We start from the raw sequence: 17,681 nt of genomic DNA, 5'->3' as shown, positions 1-17,681 counted from the left end.
TTTTGGTTCTGCTCCAGCAGGGAACTTTTCATTGCCTCTCTCTCTGTTTATGGGGAGTTGTGAATTAAATGGGCTTTGTGACATGCCCAGCTCTCCAAGTCTGGAGTCTGCCTTCTCAAGCTTGGATCAGCCTTATGCAGGTATAGATGTCTCTTATCTTTTTTTTTTTCCCCTTCCTTTTATTTAGATTTTTATTTTCTGCCTTTTTTTCTTTATCTTTATCCTTTTTTTCTTTTCTTTTTTTTCTTTTTCTTTTTCTTCCTCTCCTCTCCTCTCCTCTCCTCTCCTCTCCTCTCCTCTCCTCTCCTCTCCTCTCCTCTCCTCTCCTCTCCTCTCCTCTCCTCTCCTCTCCTCTCCTCTCCTCTCCTCTCCTCTCCTCTCCTCTCCTCTCCTCTCCTCTCCTCTCCTCTCCTCTCCTCTCCTCTCCTCTCCTCTCCCTCTCCTCTCCCTCTCCTCTCCCTCTCCTCTCCTCTCCTCTCCTCTCCTCTCCCTTCTCCTCTCCTTCTCCTATTGTTTTGCCTATTCTGATTTCACTCTTGCTCTTTGCCTTCAGCATGTCATCTCAGAAAGATTTCTTGTTTTTCTTAAACTGTTGTGGGAGACTGTAGCTTAAATAGCATGATGATTTTTCTGTTTGGAGGATTGGAATAATTAGGTTTGTGCTTTACCTTTGATGAGGAGAAAGTAGGAAGAAGTAGGTGAGTAGCAGATCCCAGGGGACCTTGTTTGCCAGCTACTTCAGAGTATCAGGCAGTTCAGAGGAACTTCCAAGTTGTACATGGATGCTAATGCTGAGCCAGGACCATGAGCTGGTGAAGGCACAGCCAAGGGTGTCTACTGCTGTATTTTCTCTGACAGCCCAGACTCTAGAGTTGAGTGCTTTTATGGTATTCTGCTGTCAGAAGTGGCTGCATGGATGCTTTGGGAGGTGTAGGTTCCCAGCTGTTAACTCCTGATGCCAGAAACCCTCCTGTGAACCACTCAAGGGCCACAGTTCACCTATTCTGCACTTGGCTCAGATTCTGTAACGCTGCTTGTCCTCCTTGTAAATTCAGAAGCAAAATACACCCCAGGTGAGGTGTAGTAGCTTGTAGCAAGAAAGAAATCTCTGTTTCTTTCCTTCATTGCGAACAAGCCCCAGAGACACATGCATGCAGACTTCTAAGTGGAATGGACAAATCTTTATGGATTGTAGCTCATTTCCATCATGAAGATCTTCGAGGGCATGTCTACAGTGTCCTGAAGAGCATTAAGTCCCCACAAAAGTCTGGACACTACTTTAGTCTTTGTTCAGCAGGATGGAGTCATTCTGTAAGGAAAGATTTGTAAAGAACCTTCAATTTACAAGTGCAAGTACAAATAGTGAGCCACTTTTTTGGCACTGCTTTTGCTGCTCCCAGTTTTTTGGGTACAAAGGGGAGGAATGAACTGTGCATCCGCATAAGCTGGTCTCAAACCAGAGAAGTCCTCTTGCTGAAATCCCAAAGTAGCAGCATGCAGTATGGAATGGCCACAAACCTTGGGAAGAGTCTTCTATTTATTTTAAGCTTTCTGGAAAGATGACTGCTCTGCCAATCAGCACCTTTCAACGTGGGTTCAGAGAGGGAAGCTCTTTCTGTTGTGGTTACATGGCTGCAGTATGGAATGATGACACCTGCCATAATTTTGCAGCCTAGCCAGGTTTTAGGCAACATCTGCAGCCCTCAGGAAAACAAGTATCCTTAGCTAAGCTTTCTGCCACCCACTTGTCACATTAGCAGGTCCCATTTGAATGAATGCTCTGTGATAAAAGGTCAGAAGTGAGATCCTGAGAGGACTGAGCAGCTTCCATCTTCTCTGGAGCTAACACTGTGCTCTAGCACTACCTACAGCTCTTCTCTCCTCTTCTCTCCTCTCCAGCAGGGCATAATTTTGTACCTCTTTCTTGAAAATGTCAGGGCTGGATAAGGTGCTACACATTTATTCTTTGGACAAATTATTAAGTGCAGGCATTGGACGGACATTTCATCTGTATTATCATACTGGAGGGGGGAAAAGGACAATAGGAGTAAGGAAAAGAATGGAATGAAAGAATCAGAAATGGATCTATGGTTTGTGGCAGTATGAGCATGGTCTCTGCATACAGTTCCAAGCCAAGAGGTTTATAGTGAAAGCGTTGCAGGCAAAGATGTCACAAGTGCAGACTTTTATTACTCACAGTTGACTTATGTATTTTTCTAATGCAGTCTTGTCACACTCTAATCAGCTACCCTTCTACTGACATGCACTTACGCAAAGCATACAATAGGTTTATGCTAGCAAACAATCTTTTCAAACACTTCTCAACATATCCAGCCAAATCCTGCCTGGTCTCTCTCTCAGTTACTGATAAGGTGTACATTCCTAGACTCAAGACAAAACAAGGCCATCTCAAAGCTATCTGAAAACAACCCTTCTCCTACAATGGTTTAGGTATGTGGTTTTTTTTTTCTATGTAAGTTTAGTGCTGACTTCTGTCACTTGAACACTGATTCAAGGCATGTCCACCCTTTCCTTAGGGCAACTGAGTTTGGTTTTACTAATGAATCTTGTTCACCCCGTGCTGCCCCTGCACATGAGGCAGAGAACTCAGCATTCCTCCCTGGGGCTTTACTGACCACTGGGCTGGCAGAGCAGGTGGAACATATCATTCCACAGTTCCATGCCAGTGTCCCAATAGGTGTTGGCTTTTCTGGGCAAACCTGTATAAGTGGATTGGTTCTGGCCTGGCTGATCAGTTGTGGGGTCTGGGCTTCCTGCTCAGAAGCACATGCTCTTCCTTGCTCGGCCAGGGACACAGGCAAAGGACTATAGCAAGGGTGAAAATATGCCTCCTGCTGTTACAGGGCTGCTGCGGAGAGCAGCAAACAGCCATACACACAATGCTGCTGCAAGACATTCTGACTTTGTGGCTGGCATTATAAGGCCCAGAGCAGAAGCAGCCCAGCTGTGCCTGCAGAGCAACTTTCCTATTGCGCACATGCATCCTCCATAAGGTAGAAGGAAGGCCTACAAAAAGCAGGGCTCCACCTTAAGGGTGTTATGCAAATGGTAAAAATTCCCACAAGCAAGAGCATGCACTATAAAAATGCTCTGAGATACAACCTGGCACATGCTTCAGAAATAGGAAATCCCAGGTCTGACCAAGAGACAGAGACTGGCCATCAAAGTGGGGGGAGTTCCCTCCCCATACCTGAATGGACTTCTATTATGTGTGCAGAGAAAGAAAATTGCACCTGGATTTCTATCAGAAGTTCCTAAAGATACTATCAGCAAAAGCAGGAAAGAAAAAGGGCAGGGGGTGACAATGTGTTTCCCAGTATGGGCACTAGAATTCCTGTATCTATATCCCCATTCATCTTTGCCCACCCTACTTTTTGCTGAGCTCTAAGCTTGTCTCTTTTTTCCTTTTGCAGAGCTCCACCGCCACGAGAGCATCCAAGAGAAGAATGTGAAAGAAGCCAAAACCAAGTGCAGAACCATTGCATCCCTGCTGACAGATGCACCCAACCCCCACTCCAAAGGGGTACTGATGTTCAAGAAGCGCAGGCAGAGGGCTAAGAAGTATACATTAGTAAGCTTTGGGAGTGTTGACGAAGACCGCTCCTACGAGGAAGAAGACGGAGTTTTTCCAACTAGTGAGTCTGAGTTTGATGAGGAAGGTTTCTCTGATGCCCGAAGCTTAACTAATCACTCAGACTGTGACAACATTTATCTGGATATTGAAAAGTCCAAGTCTGACTCTGAACAGAAGGAGGAGAAGCAAAAAGGTTTGAGTGAGGCCTCAGGTAAAGGAGCACGATTATTTGAGCAGCAGAGGGAACGGGCTGGGAAGTACACAGTTGAGAAAGTCTCAGTGCAGAACAGTCCTCAGCTTGCCCCAGCTGCCCAGCCACAGCCTAACTTAGTGAACGGAGATATGCCTGTGCCACAGAAGGCAAGCAGTGTGCCCCTCAGCATCCACCTGGAGGGTGTGCAAGTGCCCAGCACGCAGCCAGCCAACCTTCCCACTCAGCCCCTGGTTGCCCCTAGCCTCACTTCCTTCCCACCTCCCCCAAGCAACCCTGACCCTTTCTCTGCAAGCTCAACAAGCATGTTCAACAGGTCTGCAAGGCCCTTTACTCCTGGTTTCTCTGGCCAACGTCCAGCAACATCCTCTGTCATCTTCAGGCCATCTGCACCTAAAAAGCCCAGTGAAAGTCTGGGTGGGCAAAGCACGATGGCACCCCCTTTCTCACCTCTGGCTCCAGGAACACCTGCCAATGCAGCAGTGCCAACACACCATGGTCCAGTCAGCTCTTCTACATCTCTGTATATTCCTGCACCAGGAAGGCCAACACCACTGCTGGGCTCACAACCAAAAGGGGCAGAAAGTGCTCCAGAGCCTAAGCCTTCTCCTAACACTGCCCGGACATCCAGCACCTCTATCTTTCTGTCAGCTCCCTCAAAACCAGGAGGAGAGGTGGCCTCCACAGTGCAAATCCCTGGAACAGCCTCTTCTTCTTTGTATATTAGTCCAGCACCATCACAGCACATGATAAGCAGTTCCCCCATACCAAAGCAGCCTTCTCCTGCTGTCTCACCAGCAACGCCACGACCTCCTTCTGAGCCCTTAACTTCCAGGGAGCAGAGGATTGCTGTGCCAGCTCCCCGCACAGGCATTCTGCAGGAGGCTCGCCGGCGGGGCAACAAGAAACCCATGTTCAGTAAGATTGAGGAGAAGAAAAAGAATTCACCCAACCCTGAGCTCCTGTCTCTGGTGCAGAACCTGGATGAGAAGCCAAAAGGTGACCACCCTGGGGCAGGGTTTGAGTCTGGGCCTGAAGAAGATTTCCTCAGCCTGGGTGCTGAGGCATGCAACTTTATGCAGTCCTCCAGACGCAAGTTCAAGACTCCACCTCCAGTGGCTCCTAAGCCTCAGCAGCAAGATGCTGGACTGGTAAATGGGGCCCAAGACATGCCTCAACTTAAAGGCAAGGGGGCAGAGCTCTTTGCCAAGCGCCAGAGCCGCATGGACAAGTTTGTGGTGGAGACAACACCAAAGCCAGAGTCCAAGCCCAGGACCCCTTCTCCCTCCCCTTCTTTACCCTCATCCTGGAAATATTCACCCAACATCCGGGCTCCCCCTCCAATAGCTTACAACCCAATGCATTCCCCTTTCTATCCCCTGGCAGCCAGCAAATCTCAGGCTAGCAAAGCAGAGAGCAAAGTGAAAAAGGCACCAGGCCAGAAATCGGGGATTAAGGTCATTGATGTAATGCGGCACCAGCCCTATCAATTAAAGTCTGCCATGTTCTGTTTTGGAGATCCCCCAAGCCCCAGCATTCAGGATTCTCCTAGTCAGCCAGCCCCACAGGCTAGCTCATCCTTCATGGCAGCCAAACAGGTCCCTGTGAAAACAGCCAAAACCCAGGAGATTCGTCGTTTCTCCACTCCAGCTCCCATGCCAACCTCTACCAGCCTGGCACCCACTGTGCTTGTGCCCCGCTCGGCTACCACATTGGATGAGCCAGTGTGGAGAACAGAAATGGCCTCTTCTGTGCCTGCTACACCAGTGTCCTTTCAGGTGGAGCTCAACCAGTCCTCTAAGCCATACCAGAGCTCCCCAGAGCCTGGGCAGGTGGGGCAGGGGCCTTCCCCAAACCCAGCCTCGGCCTCTCGGTTTCAGGTGGCCAGGCCCAAATTCTCAGCAGCAAGAACAGGGATGCAGGCCAATGTGTGGCGGCCAAGCTTTGGCCACCACTAAGACAGTGGTGGCCATCTCATCCCAGGCCCTTCCACAAATAGTGCTCATTTTGTCTTTCATGTCAGCTGAGTATATTGGGATGAGTTACATAAAATGAAGAAAAGAGAAAAAAAAATTACTCCTCTTCTGCATCACCCTCTCCTTCAGCTTCCCCTTGGACTCAGATGTGCAGCTTCATGGCAAGACTTACTGGCTGTGGCTACAGCAGAGGGAAGAATATGGAGAAAAGGCACCTGTGTGGTACATAGAGACTGGGAATTTGCACACAGCAGCAAAACTTGCCTCTGGGTGGGGGGAATGGCAGAGGTTCTCTCACATGAGGACATGAAAACAGCAGTGGTTTGCCCTTCCAAGGGCTTTGCAGTCACTCCTGAATGGAAGGAGACTGGGTGGGGCAAAAGCTATCCAGGAAGAAAGGATCAGAGGTAGCATCACAGTACAAAACCCCTAGCTTCTGTACAGAAGCCTACTTAGACTTTTCTCTGAGCCTGTCAGTGTGTGGACACACACCTATGTGTGCATACAGCCATGCACAGCCAACACTCAGCAAGGAGTAAAAGCGGAAGTGGGGCTTCACCTGGATACTGCTGTCAGACTCCTCTCTGGAGGGGCATGGCAAAGAAGGCAAGAGAGCAGAGTGAGCAGAGGTGTTTGCACATGCACACATTGGCAGTGTGCCCTGCATGGGAGGGTGGCCATGTCTGCCTGTTTCTTCAGTCACCAGGGCTGGGGATGAAAAGGAGAGTCATACTGGCTGGCACTAAACAGGACTATCGGGTCTGGGAGCAGTTTGCTGAAGAGAGGTGTGGCATGGACTTGATGGAAATATCACAAGTTAGAGGAACTGTAGAAAGAAGTATCAGTTTTTGAGGATGCACAAAGTCAAAGCTAAGCTCAGGCAGTGACTGGTTGACACAAGGAAGGCCCTGCAGCATTAGTCCCACTGGAACAGGATATAGATACTGTAAGTACAAAGGAAGATTGTGTGGGAGAAGGTACAGCTGGCTTTAAAAGGAGGCAAGATTGAATATGCATTTGCACATAATTTTTTTGGTTTAGTTTAGGAGAGATATGTGGCTAAATTGGAAATGGTTCCTGACATAAGACACTGAAAACTCTTTGATGAGCTGGAAAACAGCCCCTTTACAGACACTTTCAGTATGGAAGTGGAGGACAGGAAGACAGTCAGTCACAAGCAGAATTTCACACTAAGTTATTTAAAGTATCCTTGGACTCTATTTGATAAGAACTGAAGTGCTCTGAGAGTCCCAAGAATCAGCACTGACACACATACAGAGCTCAGTTTGCTGGTGATGGTGGGGAAACAGGACTGTTATTCCTTGAATGTCCCAGGCTAGTCTCAGCCTTAATCCCTATGCTAAATGCATAAAAGAAGAAAACATTCCTTTTCCCAAGGAAGAATTCAGGATATTAGCAGGCAATGTGTGTGTGCACATGTCACCTGTGCTCTGGTTCACACCCCCCTGCCATTTGTTTTTCACCCTTGCTCCCCCTTTTGTAGCAGCCCAGTGTGATCCTACAGGTACACCAAGAAAGTATTACTCCTGGAGCACTTGCTCCAAACACAGCAGATGTTCATCTGCAGGGAAGGGGCTTGCCACCTCTTCTTGCTGAGAGGTTACTCAGTCTTTTGCTAGACCCTCAGGAATGAATGCTGGAAGCAGGATGAGAGTCTTATAGCCCTGGTGGTGACACGTCTCCTCATCACACTTGGTTCTCTCCTTCAAGCAGAAGCTATTCTCTGATTGGACTGTAGATGTACAAAACTGCAGGTTCTGGTGACAAGACAAGGAGTGCAAATGGGTCTGTAAGCAGTGCTGCCAGTGTGGTTTCACACTAAATCCAAGCCAATGTTTCTCCATATATCTGAGACTTGCAACGTGTAGCTCTTCTCACAAAAGCTGGAGGCTCTACTTTTTGGTGGAAGCTCTAAAATATTTCCTTGTGAGCACTTGGATATTTTGCATGTGTTCTCTCCCACAAAGAAAAAGAGGGCTGGATAACCTAGGTAGCAGCTCTAGTCCCAGACAAGACTGGAAGGAAGAGAATAAGAAAAAAGGAAAAGTAATGCACAATCCTGCCTTTAAATCTTTCATGCTCTGGCTGGGCTTGTTTTGCAGGCCTGTCTGTGTTTGCTATGCACATTCTTGGGACTCTGAAACACAAGATGAGCATACTGGGGAGGGAGGAGGACAACACTTACACCTCACCTGGCAGACTATCAGCCATTGGAGAGGGTGGAGAGAAAACCTTTAGGAAGGTCTTGAGTTAATAAGCAAAGAGGTGACTAAGAAGAAGTGCTACACCTGGTTGTATGATGTAGAAGTAGAATCCACTTAGCTCTGGTGAAGGGAAGCAGACATGCTTAAAAATGTGACCAGTACAATTGCTTTCTCATGCATCCTGTGCTGCATTGCCTTGCTAATGTTTCTGGAAAAAAATCTTGCTGAAACCTCTGTGATTCTTCCCAAACATGAGAGGAGGAGTCTTCAATTTTTCTAGGAAAGCTGTGGGAAGGACCTCAAGGAATAGCAGCACTCCAAAACCTTTATCTCTTTGTGGGGTGCTGTCAGTGGCTAGTGAGTTTAGCTGAGGCTGAAAGCTAGTTCAGACTGAAAGCATTACTGAACTTAGGTGTAGAAAGGGATTGTGTGGACCAGAGAAAGGATACTCAGGACAATTCTACAGTGAAGAAATAACTGCAGAAATTCTGAATCATGTTCAGTGTCCCTTTCCTTTAGGCCCCTAAAGGTAAATGCTCACAAAGTCTAAGTGTCTTGGGAAATTCCACTGGAAAAAAGAGAGGTCCATGCATGTAAGGGAAATTGTGTGTGGTTAAGATTTCAGTGGTCTTGCTGCAGATTTCTGGGAGATACTGATGACAACTGAAAATTGATGGCCAAACACTATTGAATGTTAGATGCAGGACCCAAGTGAGTAGAATAACTTTATTTGGTCCATCATTTCTGATAATGGAATGGGCAAGATATGAAAAAAAAATTGGGTTCTTCTGGAGAACAAATATTAAATATCAGAGCAAGGAAAATAATCAGGATGTCAGGGATCCTGTATTTCTGACATCTTTGGTTCAAAGCTAAGTTTAGAAGCAAAGCAAAAGTAGTTTGAAGGATCTCAGCCCTTCCTGATCTTTTCTGGATCCTATGCTGACCATGGCTTGGTCTGCAGAAGCAGAGGGTGTTGCAGATGAGGCCTTCAGTGCTTGTGGAGTATCCCAAAGACGACCTGTGGCTGTACATAGCATGAGATGACAAATAATACCAAGATGTACCTGCCAAGATATAAGGATGAAACATGCACTACTGCTAGTGCCTGCTCATGAAAATATTGTGGCTAGCCTGGTAGAAAGGTCACAGGTGAAATTGCAAGGAATACTTTTGAACCATGTCAGTTTGTCTTGAGCCTCTCCAAATTTTGAATTCCTCAGCTGTTGAACAAACACAGCCATAAACAGTTGTTTGACAAGTTTTAGCTCCCACCTGCTAAGTTATAAGCTGCAGCAGTAGGCCAAACCCCAGTGTTCTCTTGTTAAGCATTTGAAGATGTCTCATGAGCTCCAATTTAAAGCTGCCTGTCATCCCTCCTCTCTAACATGCTGCAGGTATGCAATGCAGCCATGGCAATTCTGAGGGTGTATCTTTGCTTCACAAGTATCAGTCCTTTCCCTCCGGATATATGGGAATGCTTGCCAGAGATAAGCTCAAGATCCTGCAGCAGCTGAGAGGAAGAATATCCGAAGAAACTGGTGTGATGAGAAGTCACTGCTTGCCAGACATGAGCACAGTGCAAGCCAAGATTGTCTCTTGTAAAGTTATGTTCCCTTTCTGCTATAATATCCAGCATCCCTTACCCTACCTTCTTCTCTGAAAATGGGAGCCCAGCAGCCCAGTACTCCGTGTGGTGGAAGATATGACCCCAGAAGGAGAGAGTTGACATCTTTGTTTATGGAAATGTTTCTTTTTCTTTTCTGTCCTTTTTTCCCCACTCACCCCCACCCCCTTGTCTTTTTATTTCTTTGTTGTTCCCAATTTACAGTCACTTCCCATTTGTTTGTGCAGAATAAACTTGTGATATGCACTTTACACGTGGCATTTTGTCCTCTTCTTTTCATGGTGCCCAGAAGGAATTGCCATGTCTATAGAACATGCAGTTAACACTTCCAACAAACTACTAAGGCCAAGAGAATGTAAGGGGTCCAGAAAAGGATGTGATGTTTCAGCAATAGAAATACCTAAGTTTGACTTAAACCCCCTATACATTAAAAAAGTCCCATGCAAGCAAAAACATGAGATTCAAACCTTTGGTACTACACACTATAAGCCACTCTTACTGACACGGTGAAGAAATTTATGGGCCAGGCCCAGCTGTCCTGCCCCACCCCTGCATCTCAGCCTGCTCTAATCTAAACCCTACCCTCTGCTTGTAAATGTGGTATCAATGGAAGTTTGCCAGCTTGGGTATATCCTAACCACTGAATGATTCAACTTAGTATTAACCAAGAGATCAGAATACCAAATCAATCAGAAAATAAAGAGAGTCCAAAACTATTCCTAACTCTAATCCTAACCCAATTCATGTTAAAGTCTCTGAAATTTCTGAGTCCTCAGAGGTTTATTGTGCTCAGTTTAGGACAAACATTAGCAAATTGCCTTTCCCAGATGCATGTCAGTGACAGGAACTGCTGAACAGTCCAGGAGTTGCTGGGGTCAGCTGTAGGATTAGACTGCAGACTCTGGACACTTGTCCAGGTACCAGTTTGAGAATGTTTTCCAGATTAACTTCAAGGAGGGCTTCCTTACGCAGTGGTCTGGAAGTGGGTCTTGGGACTATCTAACATATTTCTGATTGATTTGCAGACAGCAAACACACAAAGGGGCAGCAATGTTTGCTGATACCAAACCTGAGCTTCTATCCAACCAGAAGCACAGCTCCCTAAGAAATAAGAATACAGATGCACAGGCTGCAGATTAGGACTGCACCTTGTTTAGCTTAGTGAAAATGACATAGTAGGATTACGAACTACTCCAGATGGTTTGACACATTGCAGGTCAGTTGCTGTGTCCAGAGCTCTGATTAAATTCCCTGTTAACCTCTACAACCTTCTCAAGTGAGAGTCATTTCTTCTCAAGCAGATCATGTCAGAAGCAGCCGGACAAACAGACTTTCAAAGGTGGAACAGGAGACATCCCTGAGGTTACTGGCACAAAGCAAAGCCAAAGAATAACAGAAGAGCTATGCAACAGGATAGAGGGATGAACTCAGACTTCAGTGTGCCACTCGCAGAGTAGTTTAAAATCACTCGTAGTTTAAAACCAGTAAACAGCAAGGAGCTTAGTGGAGACATTTATCTCCAATCATGCCCAATGGAAGGAGAAGTGTCCAGCAAAAAATAGCCCGAGTATTCCGAGGCAGTACAGGCCTATAGCTTCAACGGCCACTAGATGTTGCCACTGTTCTTCTTTGAGTCACCGGGCGGTTTGACTTTTGCCCGAAGTGGTGGTAAATCTCGAGTTTAAAATCTTAAGAAATCCTTTCTTCGTAATCTGTTCTCTTCTGGCGTTCCCCTGTGGTGTTGCTCAGTCCCATATACCAAAGGAGAAGGTCAACACCATGCCAAGGAGTTTTGGCGGCGAGAGGCTTGCTGCAGCTTAGAGTGGATTCCTGGGTGGTAGCATGTGGGATGTGGAGCCTAACAGGCTTTTCAGCAAGCAACACGTCATGGGCATGCCACGTATTTCAGCAGATACTTCGGCTCGGTGATCAAATCCTACATATTTCCGTCCTAGTTCTACATCTCGTTGTGCATTAAGCCCACTTATTGGTAGAAGTGAGCTTAGCATTAACTGTTTCTCTTACTGTGGTATACAAATTACTGGCAAGTCTTTCTGATTTCTGCATAAAAGTGGAAGAGATTCAGCACATATGAAATATTTTTAAATAAAAAATATTATATATTATTTAAATAAGAATAATACCACAACAACTAGGGGGAAAAAGCCAAATCAAGAGTTTTGAAACTTTCTTTTCTGAACACACCGAATCATGTTGAAATCTGCTGCTTATGAGTACTTTCACTGCTGGGCTCCAGGAGAAAAGGGGAGCAAGGTTAAGGTTTAATTCTCTCACTTTGGAAAAATGAAATGCCAAAGCGTAGCTCTAGACTGATGCTGTTGCCACACTTCCAAATGATCAAAATGTGTTCAGGAGCCAGCTCTGCTGATGAAGCCTGTCTTAGATGCTGCTTGTGTCCATCTGTCACTGCGCCATGAGGCAGATCTCACCTGCTGCTCTTGAAATGGTTTTGCAGACATCCACAATTGAAAGTTAGGCCATTTGAAATCAGGTTCATAACAATGAAGTGCAAACCCAAATTAGTTCTGAAGATACAAGTCAGAGAAAGTGAAGCTTTGTACAGGCTGTTCCTAAAGCCATCTAAGCACAGGGTATATTTGGAAAGAGGGAGGTGGTCAGTGAGATACAGCCAGTCCTTCATGTGATTAAAAGCTCCTCTCTGATGTGTCAAAATGTCCTACAGACAGCATATATGCTATCTCCCTGACCTAAATGGAAACTCCTAGTATTCAAGCAAAGATTGAATTGAGCCACCAAACTTCACCACACTCAAGTAAATCTGCACCCCCACCCCAAACTAAAGCTATACCAACTCATCAAGCAAGGCTTCTAATGATTTAAAGCATTGAGTGCCGGGTAGCATGAATAGGTAAGGTAACAGCAAGAGCCCTACATAACTTGTTACCCAGGCCGAGGTCACCATATGCAATCATATCATAGAATCATAGAATCATCTAGTTCCAACCCCCCCACCATGGGCAGGGACACCTCACACTAGATTAGGTTGCTCAGAGCCACATCCAGCCTGGCTTTAAAAGCCTCCAGGGAGCTACCCATTTATAGTTTTGTTCCATTCCTCCTGGTGCTATCATTACCTGACAGCCTAAAAAGACCCTCACCAACTCTTCTGTAGGCCCCCCTTAAATACTGGAAGGCCACAATTAGGTCTTCTCAGAGCCTTCTCTTCTCCAGACGGAATAGCCCCAACTCTCTCAGTCTGTCCTCATAGGAGAGGTGCTCCAGACCTGTGATTATTCTTGTGGCCCTTCTCTGGACACTCTCCAGCACATCCAGATCCTTCCTGTAATAGGAACTCCAGAACTGGATGCAGTACTCCAGGTGGGGTCTCACCAGGGCGGAGTAGAGGGGGAGAATCACTTCCCTCGACCTGCTGGCTATGCTTCTCTTGATGTAGCCCAGGATGTGATTGACTTTCTGGGCTGCAAGTGCACAGTGGTGGCTCATGTTGAGCTCCTCATCCACCAGCACCCCCAGGTCCTTTTCTTCAGGGCTGCTCTTGAGCCAGTCACTGCCCAGCCTATACTGGTGCTTGGGATTTCCCCAACCCAGATGCAGGACCTTGCATTTGGTCTTGTTGAACCTCATGAGGTTGTCATGGGCTCACCTCTCCAGCCTGTTAAGGTCCCTCTGGATGGTATCCCTTCCCTCCAGCATGTCTGCCACACCACACAGCTTGGTGTTGTCAGCAAACTTGCAGAGGGTGCACTCAAAGCCACTGTCCATGTTGCCAACAAAGATGTTAAACAAGACTGGTCCCAGTACTGATCCCTGAGGGACTCCACTTGTCACTGGCCTCCACTTGGACATAGACCCATTGACAGCCACCCTTTGGATGTGGCCATCAAGCCAGTTGTTTATCCACTGAATGGTCCATCCATCAAACCCATTCTGCACCAGCTTGGAGACCAGGATGTGGTGTGGGACAGTGTTGAAGGCTTTGCATGTTCCCAGTGGATAAGGCCACTGAACCTGGCACCATAGCAAGGCACAAGTGAAGTCTGCTAGATCCACCACTGACACTTGTAAACTAGTGACCTAGACATTTCTAGCGCTTAGGAGAAACTGCGCATAGAGAGGAGAAAGGAGCAGGATTTAGTTCTCAGCCTGGTAACTGAAAATGGAGACATAAAATTTTATGTGAAATTAGATTAGGAGGTGAGAGTGTCAGTTAAAGCTGTGCCTTGGTGCTTAAGTGTCAGAGGCTGGACTGCTTTATCCAAATCACTCTTTAAATCCTGGTGCCTTACTAATAGGATAAACCTTCTTTTACGTTCGGTCTGGGTTTAAGACTCAGGTGATGTGCAGTACATTTCACCTGCACTCTTAGGACCTGTGTTTCACCCAGTGTTTCTATATCTTCACATGCAGATGAAAATAACCTCTGGAGGATCAGGGTTGCAAGGACAGAACAGAACTTTGCATAGCACTGAATGAGGGCTATGGGACATCTTCTAAAGTGGAGGTGGCCAAGATGTCTTCATAATTTGAGCCTGACTACAGCCATGGGCACAACAACACTATAGACCTGGGCAGCACACTGGTTTAAACCTTGGATTTTGCTACTGGACTGTCTGAGGAGTGTGATGATTAGCCTAGGAAACCACCAGCATCTAGGGAATAAAGGAATTTCCCCATCTGATCTTTTCAGATACTATCTATGAGCCTTGGATAAAGATCTTGCCCTGTACTCTGTACTTCTAGCTCATTTACCATCATATTTGCTCAACCTGTTTTGTTTCCAGTCCCTCACCACCACAGTTTTCAGTCCCTCACCACCTACTTCTCACATGAGACCTCAACTTGGTGTACAAATATTTTGTTCCCATCAGACCACAGTTCCCACCAGTACTTGAAGCTGGACTTCAATGTCTTTGGCTTGCCTTTACCCTGCTTGTCTCTTGACCTTTGGGCTGGGGATCCACAGAGGAGTCTTGTCTCCCAGAGCTGCTATCAGTGCCTTCTTCCTAGTCCTGGACACATCTGCTCATATCCTGACTGACATCCTCACACGCTGTGCTAGACATTTCTTGTCTTCATCTCCTTGCTATTGCTTTCCCCTAGTCTCTCTTCATTTTTTTAAGAGGATTCATTTCCTGTTCACCTCCAGTTACCACCTATCCATGGGGCACTTTCCTCCCTTCCTGCCCGCTTAGCTCCTCTCCCTGCAGCTGCCTGCAGAGCAGTTGTGAACCTCTGGGGTGGGAGGAAGCAAAGGAGCATCAAGTCATGCTTGTGGCAGGAAAGAGCAACCACATGCATCCCTGTTGTCATCATCTTTGGGAGCTACACAATGCCTCAAAATCTAGCAGGTTTCAACATGATATGCATCTGCCACAAACTGTTTCCCAAGGTGCAATTTGTGCTCAGGAAGGCACAGGGAATGACTGCAGAAATAACAGAGCAGCTATTAGTTAGTCTGAAAACATATGCTGAGAGCAAGTAGAAAGGAGGCAGAGTTTAGCATCACTCTAGTGGCTGCAAGGAAGTGCCATACATATAGTGGTAGCTGCATTTCTCAGCTTCTCACTTCAGAAATCACATTAATTTCTTAGATGGTTATCAAAATGGGGTTAAAAACTTCTTGAAATTAAGAGGTGACTGTACCTTGTGCCTTTGGGAAAGGAGAGGCAAAAGCCCGCTGATTTTAAGCAATATACCAGCACGTGACGTCTATTCTCACTGTGCATGTCCCCCCCGCCCCGTACCACTGCTTTGTGACAGGCAATAGCTCCCCTGAGAAACAGGGTTTAGAATGCAGGAACCTGAACAGAAGAGCAGCATCTCAAAGAGCACGACTGGACTTCACAGCAGGCACTGGGATCTCCAGGCAAACGTACAGCATGGTGCTAAACCAATCCAAGAGAAATAAATATGGTGAAAAAAATACTCCTCTTTGTACAACCTGCAGTGAGCAGAGCTTGGTCAACACCAAAAGATGTGATCCTCTGTGGCAACCTGCACTTGTGTAGAACAGGTGTGAAGCATGGACAGATGGTCAGTTGTGATAGCAGTATTTGACACCCTCCAGCTTTGTGCACATGTAAATGCCTTCACCAGGCGTGAAGCTCAGTGATGGTACCCAGAGCAAGCAGTGGGTGTTTACAGTTCAATTGTGCTATCCCCTACACCTGTTTTACATTGGCACAACTCCAAGGAGTTACTCCCAAATCACCACCATGGGAGTGTGGAGGCAGGATTCAGGCTGTCCGTCCCCCATGAATCATTCTGGTGTATCTGCTGGGCTCAGTGAAGGATGCAGAACTCTTTGGATAGTGGAAAACTTACAATATGATGCTACAGTAGATATGAATGAGGGAGAGCAAGAGCAGTGCTACAGGCACAATGTGAGGTATACAGAGTGCTTATATGGATGCAAGTGAGAGGATAATAGCAAACCTTAGGCTGAGACATCGCCATATATATCCTGGCTGCAAGCAGGGTATCAAGACTGATTATTGCTCACAGGTATATTACAGCATTCTTATACAGGATCTTCCAAACAGTACTGGGTATTAATGTTTTGTGCTTTCAACCCACTAATCATACTGGGAAGTTTTATACACAAAACCAAATGAAAAATCTAGTAAAAAGAGAAAGTTACTGTTCCCTGATACTTCTTTATATCAACTTTGCTTGCAATTCTCTGTACAGATGATTTGCTACTAGAATCACAGCTGCATTGGGAGTTTCTTCCCCCCTCCCACTAGACTCTAGGTTTAATCAGTTGACAACTTGATTTTGATTCAATGTGAAACAGGGAGACAATGCTTTCTGCAGGATTTCCACTTTACACAGAAGCTAAAAGTTACGTGTGTCCTTGAGTAATCCAGTAAAACGAGACAGGTTACCTTAATTCTAGAACCAGAAACAAACTGTAAAAAGGGGGGAAAACAGGGAAAGTCACCTCATAATGAACAAGAACTAAAGAAAGTGAGTCATTTTGCATGTATAAAGCTGAACCAAATGCAGGCAACCAAACCCTGCTTCTATAATGAATCAGGAAATTAGTTTCCTTGCAATTAGATTCTGCTAGGTTTCCTGTATACATTATCCATCTACTCCCTAGAAATCTGTACATAGCTCTCCAGACTTTGTGGGTTTCCTACTACTTCTTGCTTCATGCATACAATTATTTTTCTTCTGTGCTTTCTGGTGTATTATTTGAATGCCTGGCATTTTAGGAATTATGTATGAGAACCTAGAGGACATTGGGATGGATTGAGGAGGGGTCAGAAGGAGAGTTAAAGCAGAGCTCAAGAGCGTTTTTGAGGCGTTACGACCAACAGGATATTGAGAAGGTTTTATGAGTTGCATTAAGATGCAACAGGAGGAGGAAGGGGAACAACATGTTGATTTTAACAGAGAGAAGGAAGTAGTGAGGGACTTGTGCAGTGCTTGGTGTTCCTGGGAACTGAAGCAATGACTGCAGGAGGCCTGAGGATCAACCTCTTGCTTTCCCCTCTTCCCAGGGCTGGCAGTGGTGCTATCTGAGACTCTACCCTCTGGGCTATTGGCTATTAATAACTGCAGGATGCCTCTGTGAGCAGCCCTCAGGAGTCAAATTCACAGCACTTTGCATCAGCACTTTGTGCTGGGCAGAGCTTGCCTGCACCCAGGCACCCTGGGTGAGAGAGGTTGTTGGACAAGCCTCCCAGCAGCACCCAGAGACGGGCTGGGAGGAAGCAGCCCACTGACAAGCTCTGAGGCAGGCGTGTGAGCTGGTCTGAGCCTAGCACTGCAAGCCTGAGGTGAGTTGACTGGGCAGAAAAATAGTTTAGAGAAGATGCTGGAGAGGTAAAGACTGGTTTGGTTTTGGTCTGCAGCAAAAACAGGGGAATGACTGCTGCAAAGAGCAATGCAGAAAAAGACAGAGGAACCAAAGCATACAGGTCAGGGGACAAAAGGGTAATTGTGGCCCTGGCTTTATATACAGGATAGTAGGGAGGATGGGGACTGACGCTCCAGCAGTCTCCCCATGGTGGGGGGACTGAAAGAGCCATGGTCC

The 17,681-nt window shown here is 46.4% G+C and overlaps 1 protein-coding gene across 1 annotated transcript in view; it reads left to right on the top strand.

Moving 5' to 3' along the window:
• Positions 1 to 5,764, top strand: part of SYNPO2L (synaptopodin 2 like) — a 35,088-nt gene extending 29,324 nt beyond the window's left edge. Inside the window, exon 4 of the mRNA XM_009897656.2 lies at positions 3,435 to 5,764. Coding sequence (XP_009895958.1) covers positions 3,435 to 5,764 — 2,330 coding nt within the window. The remainder of the gene's footprint in view (positions 1 to 3,434) is intronic.
• Positions 5,765 to 17,681: the final 11,917 nt, after the last annotated feature.

The sequence above is a fragment of the Dryobates pubescens genome, chromosome 8 (assembly GCF_014839835.1).
Source record: "Dryobates pubescens isolate bDryPub1 chromosome 8, bDryPub1.pri, whole genome shotgun sequence".
NCBI lineage: Eukaryota > Metazoa > Chordata > Aves > Piciformes > Picidae > Dryobates > Dryobates pubescens.
Note: the sequence above shows the minus strand (reverse complement) of the source record. Positions and strands in the feature narration are given on the sequence as shown.